General features: G+C 33.6%; 3 protein-coding genes across 3 annotated transcripts; 2 read left to right on the forward strand and 1 right to left on the reverse strand.

Annotated features, from left to right (window-relative positions):
- Nucleotides 1–746: 746 nt before the first annotated feature.
- LOC130641789 (alpha-crystallin A chain-like) lies at nucleotides 747–2,976 on the reverse strand. Its single transcript, XM_057448744.1, has 2 exons — nucleotides 2,028–2,976; nucleotides 747–1,356 (listed from the first exon to the last, which is right to left on the reverse strand). Exons 1-2 carry the CDS (start codon nucleotides 2,338–2,340, stop codon nucleotides 872–874), a joined length of 798 nt encoding a protein of 265 aa, XP_057304727.1. The 5' UTR covers nucleotides 2,341–2,976; the 3' UTR covers nucleotides 747–871.
- A 3,772-nt stretch (nucleotides 2,977–6,748) lies between these two features.
- LOC130641785 (uncharacterized) lies at nucleotides 6,749–11,747 on the forward strand. The gene is made up of 6 exons (XM_057448737.1): nucleotides 6,749–8,943; nucleotides 9,037–9,090; nucleotides 9,576–9,723; nucleotides 10,325–10,416; nucleotides 10,620–10,711; nucleotides 10,799–11,747. Exons 1-6 carry the CDS (start codon nucleotides 7,687–7,689, stop codon nucleotides 10,974–10,976), a joined length of 1,821 nt encoding a protein of 606 aa, XP_057304720.1. The 5' UTR covers nucleotides 6,749–7,686; the 3' UTR covers nucleotides 10,977–11,747.
- Nucleotides 11,748–11,888: 141 nt separating this feature from the next.
- LOC130641788 (E3 ISG15--protein ligase HERC5-like) lies at nucleotides 11,889–15,421 on the forward strand. Its single transcript, XM_057448743.1, has 3 exons — nucleotides 11,889–12,775; nucleotides 13,218–13,468; nucleotides 14,629–15,421. The coding sequence occupies exons 1-3, from the start codon at nucleotides 12,180–12,182 to the stop codon at nucleotides 15,006–15,008; spliced, it is 1,227 nt and encodes a 408-aa protein (XP_057304726.1). The 5' UTR covers nucleotides 11,889–12,179; the 3' UTR covers nucleotides 15,009–15,421.
- The last annotated feature ends 2,229 nt before the right edge of the window (nucleotides 15,422–17,650 follow it).

The raw sequence follows: 17,650 nt of genomic DNA on the forward strand, positions 1-17,650 counted from the left end.
TAACTTTCTTTGTTCGCACTAACTAATATTTTCTATGAATTTAGCAGTGCATGTCTTCAGTTTTCATTGACAATCCGGTTTTATAAAATAGAACACCCTAGATAATCAAGAAATAAATATAAGTTTTTATTTTATGTGACAAATTTCTTTCAAAGTCAGTATTTTCTTATATTTGTATTGTTTTGTTCTTGTCTTATAAGAAATAAAGATCACAGCAATAGAAATTCTGTGTATATGCTTGGCGGTGAACACGTTTTTTTAATAAGAAACCAAGAAAACGGCCAACTAGTAAAGTTTCTTAAATTCGGACGTCATTTTACTAGAAGACAAATTGACTTTCATCAACATATTCTTATTGATATCGTCAATTTTTCAAAGCAGTCTTCTAGTTTGTCCAATTTCTTGTTATACCAGGTAATAATACCTAAATGCCACACAAGGCCAGGAATGTATGGTTTCTTAAAATTTTTACACTTTTACAACTGCAACTTGTAAAAGTTACTGAATTTTTTTGGAATTGGAAATTATTAAAAACGTGCTGTTCCATATTTGGTTCACTGAAGCTTACGAACGCGTGTAGAATAGACAAGACTATCTGCGCTTCTAAAAATTTCGCTTTCCCGAGCGAGTACGTTTTTAAAATTTCCTTTATCAACTTTTAGCCCAGAATGGCTAATATTTAAAGAAAGCTGTCAGTGCATGAAATTGGTTTTGTAGATTCTTGTCTGCAAAATATCACAATGCCACCAAGAGTGAAGACTATTTATTCTTGATATCCAGAATTACAAGGGAAACAAAAAATTACACGCATTAAATACATGACTATCTTTCCAAGCAATAAGACGAAAAAAAAATTCAACATCCAATTCCCTTATTCTGTCATGATTTCTAAGGTTCTTGGCTGCGGCGGCTCCATCCTTGGAGCTTCTATTGTTAACTTTCCATCTTTTGTGCATCTGGAAGATAACGCTGCAGCATCAATGTCATTGGGCAAGTTATAAAGCCAAGTAAAATGGTGGTGACGGATGCTCTTACCAATGTCGCCTTCATGTTCCTCCTTTGTTTCACCACGAATTATTAAATCTTTTCCATCGACACGAACGCTGATCTCTTCTGGCTTGTATCCAGACACTTCCAACGACAGTTGATAGTTTTCCTTCTTTTCAGATACTTGGCCATCCTCTTGTTTTGTCTCCTTGGGAGCTTCCAACGTCAAAATACCGTCTTCGGATATATGTGATGACAGATTTTTCGTGTTAATTGTTTCTGGTACAGTGTATGAACGTTTAAAATTGCAAGACTCGTAGCCGGTGTCAGTCTCATTGTAATGTTTACCAGTGACAGTCAACGTTTGTCCTAAACGAAACAAATTGTTTGATAAGATTAAATTGATGTCCAATAAGTTGGTGGAAAATCCAGAATGAACAGGAAACCAACCCTGTCTTTAAGCAGTGCCATTAGCAAATGATACACACAAAGAGAAAGCACCCGCAAAGCTGTTTTAGGAATCACCTTTGAAAAGCCAATTTGTTGATTTTTTTTATGGAAAAGCCTGTGTTAGAAACGACAAACACTCGAACCTAGTCTTCTCCCATTTATATTTATTATTTATATTTACTTATTTTAACTTATTCATATTCTTTTTTTTTGGTCTTGGATTAACAAGCAAGTTTTAAAGAGATCTTTAACCCACCAGTACCGTAGGAATCAAATTTTAAAGAAAGAGAAGAAAAAATGTCGTTGTTTGTTATGTTGTATCTGTTTATTTAAGAAGCACAATGTTTCTTAACTTGAGTCTGAGATTATAGGTACTCAGCTCGCAAAATATTGAGAATATTGATAGATTTTAAATTGATATATTGACAGGAATCTTCTTAAAAATAATATAAGAGTATAAAAAAGGAGAATAATTTCATAATTCTTTAGAAAATATCCTTTAAATTGAGGAAACATCCAGGCTGAACCCAAAAATTACATTTTATGAAAAAGAACGTGTATTTATAGTTCTAATCGTTGGTCACACTTACCATCAACTTTAACTGAAATCTCATCTGGTTTATAGTGCTTAACATCAAGTTTAACACCAAATTTGTCTTCCTGCTCCCCAGATGCCCCTTTCAAACTTGCTCCATATGGTACGTGCCCAACAAGTTGTCGATACAGTCGATCCCTCTCTCTCGCACTTTCTCCCTTTAATGGCTGCCCCGTAGCAGGTACGATGGAGTGTAAATTGTAAAACATCGGTAAATAACGCAACGGTGGAAAGGTCAAATCACCAAAAAAGTCTTCTGCAAGATCTAACAATGGTGATCCATGGACTGGGATATGCCAAGACGCCATTACATGTGTTAAATTTATTAGCACTGACTGGAAATGGTACAAGGTGATTTTAAAAGACTATCAGTTACTGATTTTTCTTCCCCCAAAGTACTATGCGTGGCACTGGTTGAATTTGAAAATCATTTGTAGCTTATAACATGGTTGTCTTGTAGTTTTATCTATTACAATGGTCATTTAATATTACCAAACAACGTACCTGTGGTTAATGAGGCTGATAATCACGTAAAAATCCATCCGCGAAGGCGTTCCTAAAAATTCGATGTTGTACCCTCTCTCTGAGATTCAAAAAAACGGAGAAAAAAACTTCAAAGGAGACTATTTACGTTATTTTGAATTTTTTATCCTTTTTTAAAATCCAAATCCATTATAAATTATCTCCGACATCAAGTATCATTCGTTATAATATCTACCAATCGTTACGCGGATGACTTTGTTTGAATTTGTTACTACTCAGCATTTATTTATTGCGAGAAAGTGAAACCACAAATCGACTTCCAAACGAGAATAAAAACAATTAAAATAAGTTGGTAAGACTTGATGCACGCAAATCAACTGCTCGCTCTAAAATACTTACACTGTGAGAAATTGAGCGAAATAGAAAAAGCTTTTTCAAATGTTGCGCATGGATGCTGATGTTTTTAATTTTGATCAAAAGCAAAAGTGAAACGACCTTTGATGTGAGCTGTAAAATACATAAAACACAAAACTAAGATAAGCCATTTTCTTTATTTTCAAAATTTTTCTCGTTACTAGAGCTTCTTTTTCGCATTCTGTGCACAATTTTTAAGATAACAAAAAGCATGAAAAAGGTTAATTCGTTTTCTTTCCAAGTGAAAAGGAAACAAAGAGAAGCAGGGTCTATTATTTGACCATGTGGTGCGAGAGCACTACATCACGTAATAAAAAATAAATAAGGAATCTTTAGATTTTTTGAATCAGAAATGATTAACAAGTAGATACAGATCCTCATACATAAACACACTGTGTATGAAGATAGGATAACCATTTGCTAAATAGAGGGAATGTATAATACAAAATATTTCTTTACACAAGCCTACGTTTGGCTGCTAATAAATCCACAACAAAAACTTGTGGAAGGGGGGAAAGAAGATAAAGTGGTGTCGTTTTCCCCTTTAGGGGTTAAAGTTTAGTCATGTTAATTGTTTTTCATAAAAGCTTAGATATGGATTGTTTCTAAAGTGCCTTAGCAAAGAAATTTTTAGTCTTGTCAAGTGATTAAAAGATTAACAACTGTTTTCCATTTCTTTGACATTTCGTTTCTGGAATTTGCGTTTGTCTCTCATTTCGAAATAACTGTCTTGAGTCATCCAAAAAAGGACGTGTTTAATGATGACGAAGTAGTTATTTACTAAGCATTTTGTCAAAATTCTTTGATGAAAAAGTCATAAAAATTGACGATGTTGCAGATGATAAATTATCATGTTGGTTACTCCCCCTGGGAAAACTTATCGAATTTTACCGCGATGTCGTGTATTTTGCTACATCGGCTCAAACCATTTTTTGCGTCCGTAGTCAGCGGTATCGGTTTATATCATAAAATGTCCAGCCCGAGTGCTGTTTGGTCAAGTCATTACGCTTTTGTATTGTTTGTATAGCTATTTGTTTAATATTTTATTTTAGTGACAAAATTTGTAGCTAGGCAAGGTAGAGAGCACCATATCTAGCTAAACTGGCTATTTCTTGTTGCATTGTATGTTGTACCTAGCCAAGCCAGATCTATCTGGGTTATTTTCTCTTCTTCTCCGTTCACTTTCAAGATAAAATACCGTCTGGGGAAAAAACTGAACTCATGGGTAGCAAATAAACATTTGTTTGGAATTTATCCTGCTATTTATTATTATATTTATTAATATTATCCTGCTAGTCAGATTGGAACCATGGCCAAAATAATGAATGAGGCCATGTGCTTTTGACAAACAGTTAAGGAGATGCTGGATTTCAAAGTTTTTTTGATGATGTCACCACCAACCAGTCCATTCCAAAGTATGGATCACTTTATAAAATTGGTTCTGCTTTGGTTCCCAGGGTGGCCCCTAGTTACCCACACTAAAAATAACTGACATCAACCCGTTTCCAAGCTAATGAAGCCATTAAAGTGCACTTATAACTTTTAGGCTAAATATTGGTGGTAAATTATAGTAACTAGTCTTTAGCCCATAGAAAAATCCACGGGTTTGCCTGTCTTTTTTATACCGCATCATGTGCGTCTCGCTACTTGCGCAGCTAAGCTACCATTTTGCGTGACAGACAGACACACATATACGGGTATTATAATATAGATTAATAATGTTGTGGTGCTTATTAACCCTATTCATCTGGGGTTTTTCAAACATATGACTGGGGAAAGGGAAGACTCCCCTACCCACCCACCCCCTGCACCCCACCCCCTCCCCTTTAAAATTTTGACAGGCTTGACCAAATTGAATCAAACTCGGCACACCTACATCATAAAAGAAACAAAGTGGTAGCATTAAAATTTTGCTATGTCAGCACTTTTACTTTGACATCATCAAAAGTTTAAAATTTGTCAAATATATGCTATCTGCTTAAACTTCAATTACTTATGCTCTACAGCAAATTTTATATTCTATTTTAAATCTGACAGCTAAATAAAAGTTATTTACCAGATTTTTTGGTTTTTACATAGTTTGCATAAATGAGGGCCAAAAATTCCTTAAAATAATCGTAATCGGATTAATCTTATGACCAAAATTCTTATAAAAAGATTCCACTTAATGAATTGAAGTTTACAAAAATTTTTATAGTTTCTTGATTATAAGGATTTTTAGGGGTAGTAATAGCCAATATTTAAAGCTCTAAGAGATAAGGTACTTGAATATGTTACATATATATATAAAGGTGCCTAATAAATACATATAAAAACTGAGTAAGTATTATAACTTTGCAGCATGGCGAAACAAGCTATTGAAAAAAAAAACAGTAGGGGTGCAGAATCCGCCCACCACCCTTGACCAAATAGGGTTAAGGTGGCAGTAACCCTGTTAAAATCGGTAATTTTTAGACTATATATCCATAATTTTTCTGTTATAACACACTTGTTATATTTTTTCAGCTATATTACTATTGTCTTTTGCCAGAAATATTTAGAATAAAAACATCATAAATAATTAATTATTTCTGCTGAATATATAACTTCAGTGCTACTGTATGTGCTTGTAAAATTATAGAGAAAAGGTTATGTAATTATTAAAAGGAAATGTTAATGACAACAAAGATGGAGTGTAACGTAGTAATTAATGAGAATCTTCATACTGCACTACAGGCCTATCAATAAGAAAACTAGTCGATAAAGCCCATGGAAAAATCCACTGAGGCAGGATAAAATTGAAAAATAAGCGTCATATGAATTTTGATGAATTCAGCAACCCATCCCCTGCATTCCGAAAACGACTTTGGGGACCCAGGTTTGGGAAAATGACGCACATTGACGTCACCACCTCGTTTCCAAGTTATTTGGCCTCAAAGTTTTAGGTGCACTGTAATGGCTTCATTAATTTAATATAGGATATTGACGTTAAAGTAGTGTTATTTTCGTCGCGCTGTAACGTCAGAAAATTTGACATATTAGAGATGCATTTTTTGGCAACATCCAAAGGAAAATGAAGAAATCCACTTTGCCTGTCACAGACACACAGACAGAAACACTTAGCATATTATCTATATTATAATACCCGTATACGTCTGTCCGTCCGTCCGTATGTCTGTCACGCAAAATGGTAGGTTAGCTGCACAGGTAGCGAGACACACGCAATGTGGTATAAAAAGGACGGGCGAACCCATGGATTTTTCCACGGGCTAACGACTAGTTATATAGATAACACCAGAGCTATAAATCGCTCTCACAAGGTTACAATAATTTAAGCTGTGCAAGCAATCTGAATAAATAGAATAAGTTTATAAACGCATGTTTTATCACAAAGTCTTTTTTATCTATTTTATTTTATCTTTTTTTTTATATATTTTGGTTCTTTTTTACTGTAAATAATAGGAAAGGGAACATTGATTTCCGTGTAAGATGAATTTATATTGCTTGGCCAAAAAAAATTTTTTGGGAATTGGGGGAGCAGTTAATGGCTCAGCTAGTTTCTCATTTCTTAGAATTGTGCAAGTCTTTGCGTGAGCAAGAGCAATTGCTCTCCCCTTATTGATAGGCCTGCACTATGTAAGCTCAAACTTTCAATAGCATTTTCCTTTTTCTTTAAAATTTTTAGACATGTCTGGTAAATCATCTAATGAAAAGGTGTGTGGAAATTCTAAATGTTTTTCTTTTAACAGTGTTAGATGCAGCAGAGGTTGCTACTCAAAAATCTTACAAAAAAACAAAAACCTATTGTTAGAAATATGAATGACCAAAGGAACTTTGCAGACCCTGAAATTTTTTTATTATTATTAAATATTTATATACATACTTAACTGGCATTTCTGCTTTTCATATATACTTGTTAAGGTCCAAATTTTTAGGAAATATTGAAGACAATTTATATGCATAAAACATTAAGTAAATAGTGAAGCTGTTTGGACAGCTAAAAAGGGTTACTCTGCCACTTTAATTTGTCGATTAACATTGAAGACATGCGTTTTTCGGTGACTTCGAAGAAAAATGAAAACATCAACCTTGCCTGTTGTTTACTTACTTACCTGTTACAGACAGACTCACAGTCTTTGTATTATTATATAGATAGACTAGACAATAAGGGTTTAAAATTTTTGCTAACATTAGCAAAAGCATTGTTTATTTTCAAATTTCGGGGTTGTGTTTTTCTTCGTATTTTCATATTTTTTGTGTATTTATTTTAGCTTGAACCTTGTTTGATGCAAAAAGTTCCATACATTTCTATCAGGATTTTTTGTCATCCCGCGAAAACTTAGCACTTGTGTCCCTTCAATGAACGGTTACCAATATTTATTTTTAAAGGTTATTTGATCACGTCATCAAACCCTCTGTTCCGTAGCAGCGTATTGACCAAGCTTTAGAAAATTGTCTTATTTTAATCCCAGATGGTACCTAGTTACCCAGGCTGGAGATGAAGTCAGTTATTTCCACCCAAAATATTTAGCCTTACACTTTAAAGATCTCTGGTGGTTACTTAAAAATACTACTAGTTACTCTTGGCTCCTACTTTTAATATCCTTTTTATAACAGAGTAATAAGAAAATAACATCTTTGATAATTTATCTGAAGAAGTACAAGTAATTGCTCAGGACTCAACAACAATATTTTAAGATAAAAAAAATGCTTTTATTATATATCTGCATAATTTTTTTAATTCAAAAGTTTTTAGGTTGGCTGTAGTACAAATAATCATGTCTGCTCGTATTTTGAGAACAAGAAGTGGAAGAGAACTCAGAAGATTGGAGCCAGTACCTAAAAAATTAAAAACATTAGCAAATAACAAGGTCAGTGTTGAAAAAAATGAAGAGAAGAAAGACCAAAATAAAATAGTAGAAACTGATATTAACCTTAATTCAACACCAGATATTAAAGAAGAAGTTCCAAATGCAAAACGTAAGAGGGGAAGGCCTCGAAACCCTGATTCAGCAAATAATAAGGTACCAAAAACAGATGTTGTAGACAATGTTAAGAAAAAGAAAGTTGAAAAAGTTGAGGAAAATAACCAACAAGAAGATAAAGCAGAGCCATCAAGGCGAAAACCTCGGATTGCTAGTTTGAACGCAATGGCGAAAGTTAACGCTGTCTTAGATAATTACAGACCGCAATCAAAAAAAGATATTCTTGCTGTGATACAAGAGATAGACAAGAAGTGCGATGAAGAAAATCAAAAGCTGCAATTTGAGCAAATCTTGGAGGAAAAAATAGAGGAAGATGTATTTGAAGAAATTCAAGAAGACAAGAAAAAAGAAGAAGTTGTAATTGAAAAAAATGATAAAAGTGATAAAAATGGAGAAGAAATAACTCGAGAAAGTGATGACATTTGTGAACAGATTAAATTGGCTATCATGGAAGACAAAGAGATACAAACGGAAGTCATTCATAAATCTGTGCAAACCGACATGACTAACTTTCGATCAAATAACACCACGTTGTGTACTTGTCAGAAAAAAACAAATGGTGAAATACTTTCATATTATTCCCCACAACTTTCTTACAAAGAATATCTTAGAGACCCTATACATATTAAAAGTTCTGTGCTTGCTCGTGCACAAACTCATTCAATTGCGGTTCCTGTGCTTAAGCGACATATATTATGGAACAAGAGTAATGATTTTATAGAACATGTAGACATGACAAGCAATATAACTTGCCTGGTGGACAGTTGCATTGGCAATACATTAATGAAAAACACTTTACCTTGTTCCAAACTAATGTATATTGCATCGTACAAAGAAAAAAGCACAGAAGATCAAGAATTAAACGATTTCAAAAATGTTAGTCATAAGAAAAATAGCAAAAAACAAACAGGTCTGCTTGTGCCTTCATTAAACTATGCACCCATTTCAGTACCCAACTCTGCGTATCATGGTGGTAAAAGTCAACACGACAGCAGCGTGTCAGGGAATGTGTATAAGAAACAAAAAGTAAAACCTTTTGAAAAATCTAAGGTATGTCTCCTGCTTTTTTAAAAAAGGCGTTCGTTTAAATGTTTTCTCTAATTTTTATTGTAAATGTTTAAATATATTTTTTACCATCATCAGAAATGCAATGGTTGGCAGTTTGAAGGAGAACCAATTGAAGTCATTTCAAAACCAGTAAGTGATCTCTAATTTTGTGGTCTTGACTTCTACTTTTCAGAAGAATTGTAATTTTTGGGCGTAAAACCCAATTTTAGCTGAAAGGTAATTCCTTCAAGAAACTAATCATAGCAAGCTAAATAAAACTGAATGCATAAATCGAATTGAATTTAGGAAGTTTGTGTTGGACATGCAAATTTGAGAGGAATCGATATCTCTTATTTGTAATTTGTAAACTTGATTAACTTTTTTTTACCACTATAGCTAGGATTTCTAGATTTCAGGGGCTAAAATCCAGAAAACTTTGATTAATCAACCCCTTTTTTTTCATACACCTATTATTATCCCTCCCCCCCTTCTCCCTTCAGCCCATGTCTTTCTTAAATACCCCTTCTAAGTCCGTATCTTTTTCTGTGAAGAAAATGAACTTCCTGGTGTTTGGTGGAATTATTACTGGTAAAAATTACATATACGTTGGTATTATTGTTTTTTTCCAATTGTAGGGTAGTGGTGTGCGAAAGCTGTACCAAGGTGTGTCAAGGAACAACAACAGCATACAACTTCATGATGCTGTTATTTTAAAGTCAGGATTGGGAAAAACTGATGCTGATTTTGTTGCAAGGATAGCTTCATTTTGGGAAGATTCAGAAGGTAAGTTCGCATTCAGCCTGCTTTTTTATATCTTTCTACCCTTCACCAAGCCTATCAATATGAAAATAAAACCCGAGCAATAAATCGCTTGCCCAAGATTACAACACTTTAGACTGGCGAGCAGCCTGAATAAATAGAATAAGTTTTTAAACGCGTATTTTATTACAAAATTTTTCTATCTATTTTATCTTATCTTTTTTTATATATATTCTAGTTATTTTTTACAGCAAATAATAGAAAGATAACATTGATTTCCATGTAAGATGAATTTATATTGCTTAGCCAGACAAACTCTTCGTGGCACTTAATGGCTCAGCGAGTATCTCATTTCTTAGAATTGGGCGAGTCTTTGTGTGGGAGCGAGAGCAATCGCTCTCCCCTTATTGATAGGTCTGCTTTACTCTACGTTCAGTTAGTTATTTACGTTTTGGGGTGCATTTTTATAAGGTCAATATCCATTAAATTCGTCATGGCTGCAGCTTTTAAAGTTTTTGACTTCCTATATGTTTTAAACGCATACTTTTCTTTACATTTCGCAAAACAAAAAAGGCGTGTGGTAGTGTGAAAAAACATATAAATGTTGTGATATTTTTTTGCTTAGGTCAGCATGCAGGTGAAATGATGATGTCTGTACTGTGGTATTACAAACCGGAACAGACCAACAGTAAGCTAAATGAGGTGAAAGGAGAACAAGTAAGCTTCTCTTAGAAATATTATCTATTTTTACAATATTGTGGTCAAGAGAAACTTCGAAGTTTGCTTTTTTTATCGAAACATACCTTTTGAATTTAGTTATTTGCTATCAAAGTGAGCAGCCTAAGATTGATTTTTCAAACGACTTGTGCACCGACTGATGTCAACACGGGGCTATAATAATGCTTATTATTTTCTATTAGAGAGAAGTATTTGCGTCACGTCACAAGGACGACAATAGTGTCGCTTGTATCATTGACAAATGTTACGTCGTCTCTTTCCCACAATACTGTCGGTAAGAAGTCCTCTTTGCTTGTTATAGATTCTATTGTTACCACGCTCTTCACAGAAAGTGACGTTTTGATTTCCTTCTCTTTCCCAGGTTTCGCGCACAACAACTTATCTGTCACGAAAAAAGAAAACGAAAGCAAATCGTTGTCACGGAAACTAAAAACAACAGATCTCGTTTCATACCAAGTCCTGACGTTGGACTTCCCATTGTTTATTTCTGCAGATATGGTTACGATCACCGAAGTGGAAAAACAGTAAAAAATTATTAAATTGGGATGCTGTTTATTATTAGGTGCTATAATTATTTTATACCAATTTGCTTGTTCCCTGGGAACATCCAAGAGTACTGGGACCCAGTACTCTTGGATGTTTTTATGGACTGTGTGTAGCGCTGTTATTAGACGCAAAAAGATTTTCATTGCCCTGAAACTTTTTCGAATAAAACTAGCACAGGTTATATTAAAAATACATTACTTTGAGATAAATAGTTGTCGAAGAATATTTTGTGTCTGTTCTGTGTAAAATTTCCATATTTATTGTAAACTTTCTTCAAATTTTGTGAAAAACCATAAATTTGCGTAAACAATGGGTTGGGTATTTTGTGCAAAACAACGAAATTTTGGAAGAAAATGTCTTTCTTTTCTATTTTGTTCATGTCGTGAAATTTTAAAAATATGTTGTTGTTTTTTTCTTATAATTATTTCTGCGTTGATCTGTATAATTAAGTGTCGTTCAGATATACTTAGGTACTTTTATGAAAATTTTTGAAACCACCAGTTCATACTCTTATAATCTTTTGTATGGTATTTGCCGTCGTCGTCGTCGTTGTGGTTGTCATTTTTGTCGTCATCGTTGTTTCGGATGTTTTTTGTCGTCATCTTTTTTATTTTGTCGTTGTTATTATCGTTGTCATAGTTGCTGTCGTCATCGTTACTATGTTGTTTTTTTCGTCTCCGTATATATGTGTTGGCACAAATATGGATAAATATTTATTTCTAGGGTTTGATAATAACAAAGTATAAAAAATGTAATTATATGCATACACGTCGTTTGAAACTACTTTCTTACGTTATAAGATACAACTCTAAAAAAGGGGTATTATGATTTTTCGTGCTTTGTTGACACCAGAATTGTGAATTTCAAGAATTCTTACGAGTTTTTAAGAAAAAACTTAAAAAGAATTGTTCAGGATTTGGCATTTCATAAATCATTGAGGTGCTTTAGCACACTCAATGACAGTCAAAAATGAAATTCATAGCAAATGATATCCAAGTGTTTTTTTTATTCACACTAGTCTTCAAGTGCATAAGATTTTTATTCCATTATTGTCTGTATTTTCTGGTTATTAACTTTTTTAAATTAACTTTTTCTTGTATAGTTTAGCATTTGTAGTAAGGTAGTAAAAGCTTGGCGCAGATTTAATTCGCGAATAAACGATATATCGGGCTTCGTTTTTACAGGTCTTAGGAATAATGCCGGGTCTTGTAAATAATACCATCCCCTCTACGATATCACTTTTTTCAGCAAAAATTATTCCTGTCTTGCATAGCTTATATATAAATAAACAAATGTTGAAATTTTATTTCTTTGGCTATTATGAAAACTCTCCAGAACAACAAGAAGATGTTAAAGATTTAACAGAAGATCATTTGCGAAAAATAAACTCGATTGTTCAACCTACGCTATGTATGTTTCAACACTGTCTCACTGAAACAGATCATGTGGAAATATTGAAGAATCAAGTATATTACACTTCTAGCTGCAAGTTATATAAAAGCTTAACACGTGTTAGAAACAATACAGTTATCGAGACAAAACAGAATGGTTGGGACACGAGCGAACTTCAACTCCATGGAAATCAGATCGAAAGGATAATATCTGGTCCTGGTAGTATATGTGTTTTATCACGTGATGATGAGGGCACACAAAAGGTATCGATTGAAAGTAATGGGTTGCTTAAAGAAGTAGATTTTAAAGGAAAAATATTGGAAGATATTTCGTTGGGTAAAAGAATTAACCTCGTGCGTACACAAGAAAAAGAGGTCTATCATTTTGCGGATATCCTGGAGTAAGAACGTTCTGTTGTTTTTTGATAATACTTTTTATGAGTCACTCTTTTATTTAACCAACCCCGTTTCTTATCCCCACGTACAAAATTTTGATTTCATCTTCAAAGTTGCGAAGCGTAATATTGAAATTTGGCGAAGTACCGCTTGCTATCTTCAATGTTGCTTAACTAACCGAATCAATTGATTAAATTTTTCAATTTATAGCCTGGCCAGTTGCTTAGGTTCCGATCCAAGTCTCCACTTCGCCCCTTTGCAACTTGGTTGCTTATACAGAATGCTTATTTTTGAGGTTTTTGAGAATTTTTGATCTTTTATATATATATTTATAGCTTAGTTATAAACATTTTTAGCACTTGTTTGATTACCCGATGAACATATTTACCTCGCTTATTCAAATTATTTAATCAACTTATTTCGCTATTTTGTATAACTTTGTTTTAGAACATTTCAACCGACTCTGTCGTTACTTCATTTCCCGACACCTCGTCAAGTAACGGCGGTGAGTTGCGGTAAAGAACACGGCGTTGTGTTGACATCGAATAACTTTGTGTGGACAGTCGGCAATGGCAGCCGCGGCCAGTTAGGATTGGGAAGTGCCACTAAAATGGACTCTTTGGAATGCGTTGAAGCTCTTCATCCTGTGAAAATTATTTCCGTATCTGCCGGGGGGTGGCATACCATCGTTCTTTCAGGTAAATGTTCATCAATTTTGTGCTATATCAACCCCCTAATATTGTATAAATCGAAACTCTCGTGCTAAACTTCAGGGTATCCACTCTATCTGGAATGTCAGAAAATTTCTAATTGTAAAGTGTACCGATATCGGTAAATTATGGTATGTGAGTAAAGTGTTTAGGTTAAAATTTTTAACCAGTACAATTTTTATTTCTCAAAAATTGACAAGAATTGAATTCCAGACCTTTTTCTAAAAAATTAAAATTCTTTTTTTTTGTTTTTTTTTTTGTTTTTGGGTAGTTAAAGAGATCCATCCGGAGCTGGAACTAGATGGAAAAAAAGAGGAGAAAAAAAGAAATGTCAAAAAATAAAGAGTAAATGTTAAGCAAACGCCCTGTAACCTTGGGCGGAGGAAATTTAGCCAGAAGGTATTGTGTCAAAATGCGGTAAAATAAATCTACGCGAAATTATTAAAGCAAAATCCATCCATTTTATATAAACATAAAAAACAACAAGTTTATTTTAACCAATTGTTGTATTTTTATTTTCAATACAATAGACCTTTCCCGAATTTTCAAATTATGCCAAACTCAATTAAAGAGGTCAACACTAAAAATGATTCTTATTCCTAACTTCCTTAGTAAAAGGTAGAATAAATTACTTAATTTCGTAAATATTTCTTTTCGTTGAGTGCCTCAATTTCGAGCTGAAAGTTACAGTCAAACCCTTTATATAGCCGAGCTTTGCAAGAATAGCCTCGTTTTCAAAATAATTATTTTCTTCAAATCTAAATAAAATCCAACCAGAACATTGCTCTAAAAACTTCATTTTTGTCATTAATCTTCAATCTGAATATCCTTATTTGAAGAGCACAGAACCATAACAAATTTTCGGATGACGTCTTAATTATCATAATTTATGAAATTCGGGAAAGGTGTATTTCATACTGTATTAAATTCTCTTGATAATAGAATTTTTTGAAAAAATGTTGTCAAAGGTTTATTTCGCGAGTTGTGCTAATTCCCATCGCAAAAAATGAAACTCTGGTTAGATTTCGGCAATGCAGTTAAAAAAGAGATCCGTTTTTACTCCATCTGTTTTTCTATGTACACTTTTATTGTATCTATCGTATCTATTGAGTTTACTCTAGCCTGCGGGTGCAATGACTTTATTTCAGAAAGTGGAGATATGTACGGATGGGGGTGGAACGAAAGTGGACAAGTGGGCTGTATACGCGAATCATATGACGAAATGGATTGTAGTGAAGAAAACAGAGCCAAACTTGTTTTCCTTCCGTCTCTAGTTGACACTTCCTTAGATGATTCGTTCACGCTGATAAAAACTGGCTCTAGGCATTCAGCTGCTGTTTCAACATCTGGTCAGTGTTTTACATGGGGCTGGAATGGCTATGGTCAGTTAGGCCATGGTGATCAAAGTAATTGCGTTAAACCACGTATGGTATCTTTTTTCGCACATAACAATTTAGAAATACTTGATGTGATTTGTTCGGAGTGGGTTACGTTAGTGAAAACCGTGCATAAAGATAACAAAAGCTAGCATAGTGTAGTAACTACTTTAAGTTGATTTATTTCAGCAAAGATAACTTTCGTAAATTTTGCGAATTTTTTTTTCCATATCCACAAAAATTTGCTTGGAAAGATCAATTCGCTCAAATAAATGGTCGCGAAATTACTAGAAATATTTTATTTGATTAAAAAAATTCTAAAAGTGAAAAGGGTTTTTTTGTTTTTTCATCTCTTGTTTTAATAAATTCCCATTTTTGCTCTCCAAAGACTACTTTATCTGTTATGTTATGAAAAGTTCAAAATAATCTGGTCTGTCGTTTCCAGTTATTTGCTAAGTAGATAAAAGTGTGTTGAAACTGAAAGATCATAACTTTATAAGATTTGTTACTTTGTAATTTTATGCGAGATGTAATTATTGAGAAATTAAAAATAGTTTTTCGGTTTCTTACTTTGAAAATTCCTGGAAAATACTGGTAAAAAAACTTGTCCTGAAAATTCCTGGAAAAAAGAAGAAATTTTTCTGGAATTATGTTGAGGATAATTTTTTGCAAATCCAGATACCTTTTTTAAACCTCAAATTAAATGCTAAAACGTTCCATCAGCATTATTTTTGATTAATCTGCCATAGTAGGATTTTCTCGATGAGGAGTCTCTTTGAGAGACGAGAGAAGGTTAACGCCCTCCACCATACCTTAGTTTAAAGGAAACGTTGTGGAAGTCCCATCAAATGTCACATAGTGACTGTGTCACTTTCAAAAACGCCCAGTCCGGTCTGTGAAAGGTTGGTATTAAGAAGAGCATCGGGTTGTTAAACAATTGTTCACAACAGTCAGTTTTTTAAAATGGACTCTTCGAAAAAAGTCTTTTTAAAAGTCAAAAATACCATTTTTTGTTAAATCTAAGTTTTTGTTTTAATTCTGTCTTTATTGCGTTCAAATTTTGTTAAGATCAGTGAAATGACTTAAAATGTAGTCCCTATATATAAAACTGATCCTCTAGATAAGGGGAAAAATATTTTCGGGGGTTTGCAGGGGGAAAGCACAGTAGTCAGGAACTTTAAGTCCATCATGAAGGAATTTCAAAGATCCATGTGAAGTGGAGTTAGTTTAGCTTGTTTTGACCCTTTCATTCTCAAGAATAGATTGGCTATATTCCAAGAACAAAAATTGACAATTTTTTTCCTTATTGCTTCGAGGTTACATGTAAGAAAACTACTAATTAAAATCTTATCTAACTTTTTTTTTCAAAGATTACTGATTATATCTTAGTGTAATTTTTTTTCAAAATGGTGGCGTGATCTTTTATGTTCCTCAACAACAGTTAAAAATACTTCATTACGCTCTGAGAGCATTTTTTTACACTTGTTCTCCTCTTTGTATTTTCACTTTAAATCACTTCGATATTCATCACATTAATTCCCGTTCATAAGATTTTTTTGACTCCAATGACAAAACTGAAATTATAAGCAAAAAATCTAATATATTTTCCGAATGAAAAATTGGAAAAGAAGATTCTAAAATTTCAGATTTTGGCCACTGCTTCGGAAATATATGAGGTCAACACGCACGAAATATTTCCATGCACAAGCCTTCTGCCTCGTTTTGTAATAAAAACAGCTCGATTTGGTGTGTATGGTCTGTTTTGGTGATCATGCATCTCATCTTGCTTGTGTCTCCAAAGGTTTCATTGGGCTTGTGATTTTTGTAAATATACAGGGTGTCTGAAAAGTCGAAAGTTTGAGGAATTTTAGTTATTGTGCAATTTTTTTTTCAATATTGAGTTGTTAAATATAAAGTAAAATTTAATTTTCTTCACAATTTCTCTCACAATTTAAAATTTGCAAATTCTATTTTTTTAATTGAATTCTGTTAATCGTTCAAGGTATACTCTCTTTAGTTCCCTCATGTCTGCGGAGAATCTGATCAGTTTTAAGATTTTTGGAAGTTGTGGAATTGACCCAGCGTCCTTTTCTACTTTTGTAAATGACGGACGTCGCATCTTTTCGGATCACACAGAATTCCAAAAGAAAGATATTAGAAGTTCTAAGTTTGTAATTTTTAATGTAAGAAGTGCAAATGGCACTGTAATTGTTTTTCTTGCACGTTTGATGTTGAAGTACGCGTTTACGTGAGTTCGTTTTTTGGTGAAGAGTGCGTTCTCATTGGCTGTTGTAAACATACGAGATTGCGAAAAAACTGGACAGCATAGAATGCGATTTCGGTGTATGGATAAAACTTGTTTACTTTGAGAGAAAGATACTTTTTTCCGCAAAAGTTCAACCCTGTACCGCAGGGCCCCTTTTTGCTTTTTATTTTCAGGGAGAAGCGAATACAAAATAGCGGAAAGTGGTCTGTAGACTAAGGCTACCTAAATACGCTACTGTTTGACTCTCCTCGGCAAATATTTGGATTTTCAGAGACAAGTTTTTGTTAGCCGTAACAGCATATAAATATGACTTTGTTGGTGTAAACTTTAGGAAATTCCAAGAATATGACCAGGCAATGCATCTGTTATGAACCATATTCAAATGTTTTAACAGTTATCACTAAGCATTCTAGTTGAAAAAATGTATTTTTGAAAAAGACAGCAAAGTTTCGGCGATGATCTCACCCTGGGGTCCGTAGATCCCTCTGGTCTCATTTTTTTGCAATTACGCTGTTGTCCCAGCGAGAA

This window comes from Hydractinia symbiolongicarpus, chromosome 4, assembly GCF_029227915.1.
Source record: "Hydractinia symbiolongicarpus strain clone_291-10 chromosome 4, HSymV2.1, whole genome shotgun sequence".
In the NCBI taxonomy this organism is placed as follows: domain Eukaryota; kingdom Metazoa; phylum Cnidaria; class Hydrozoa; order Anthoathecata; family Hydractiniidae; genus Hydractinia; species Hydractinia symbiolongicarpus.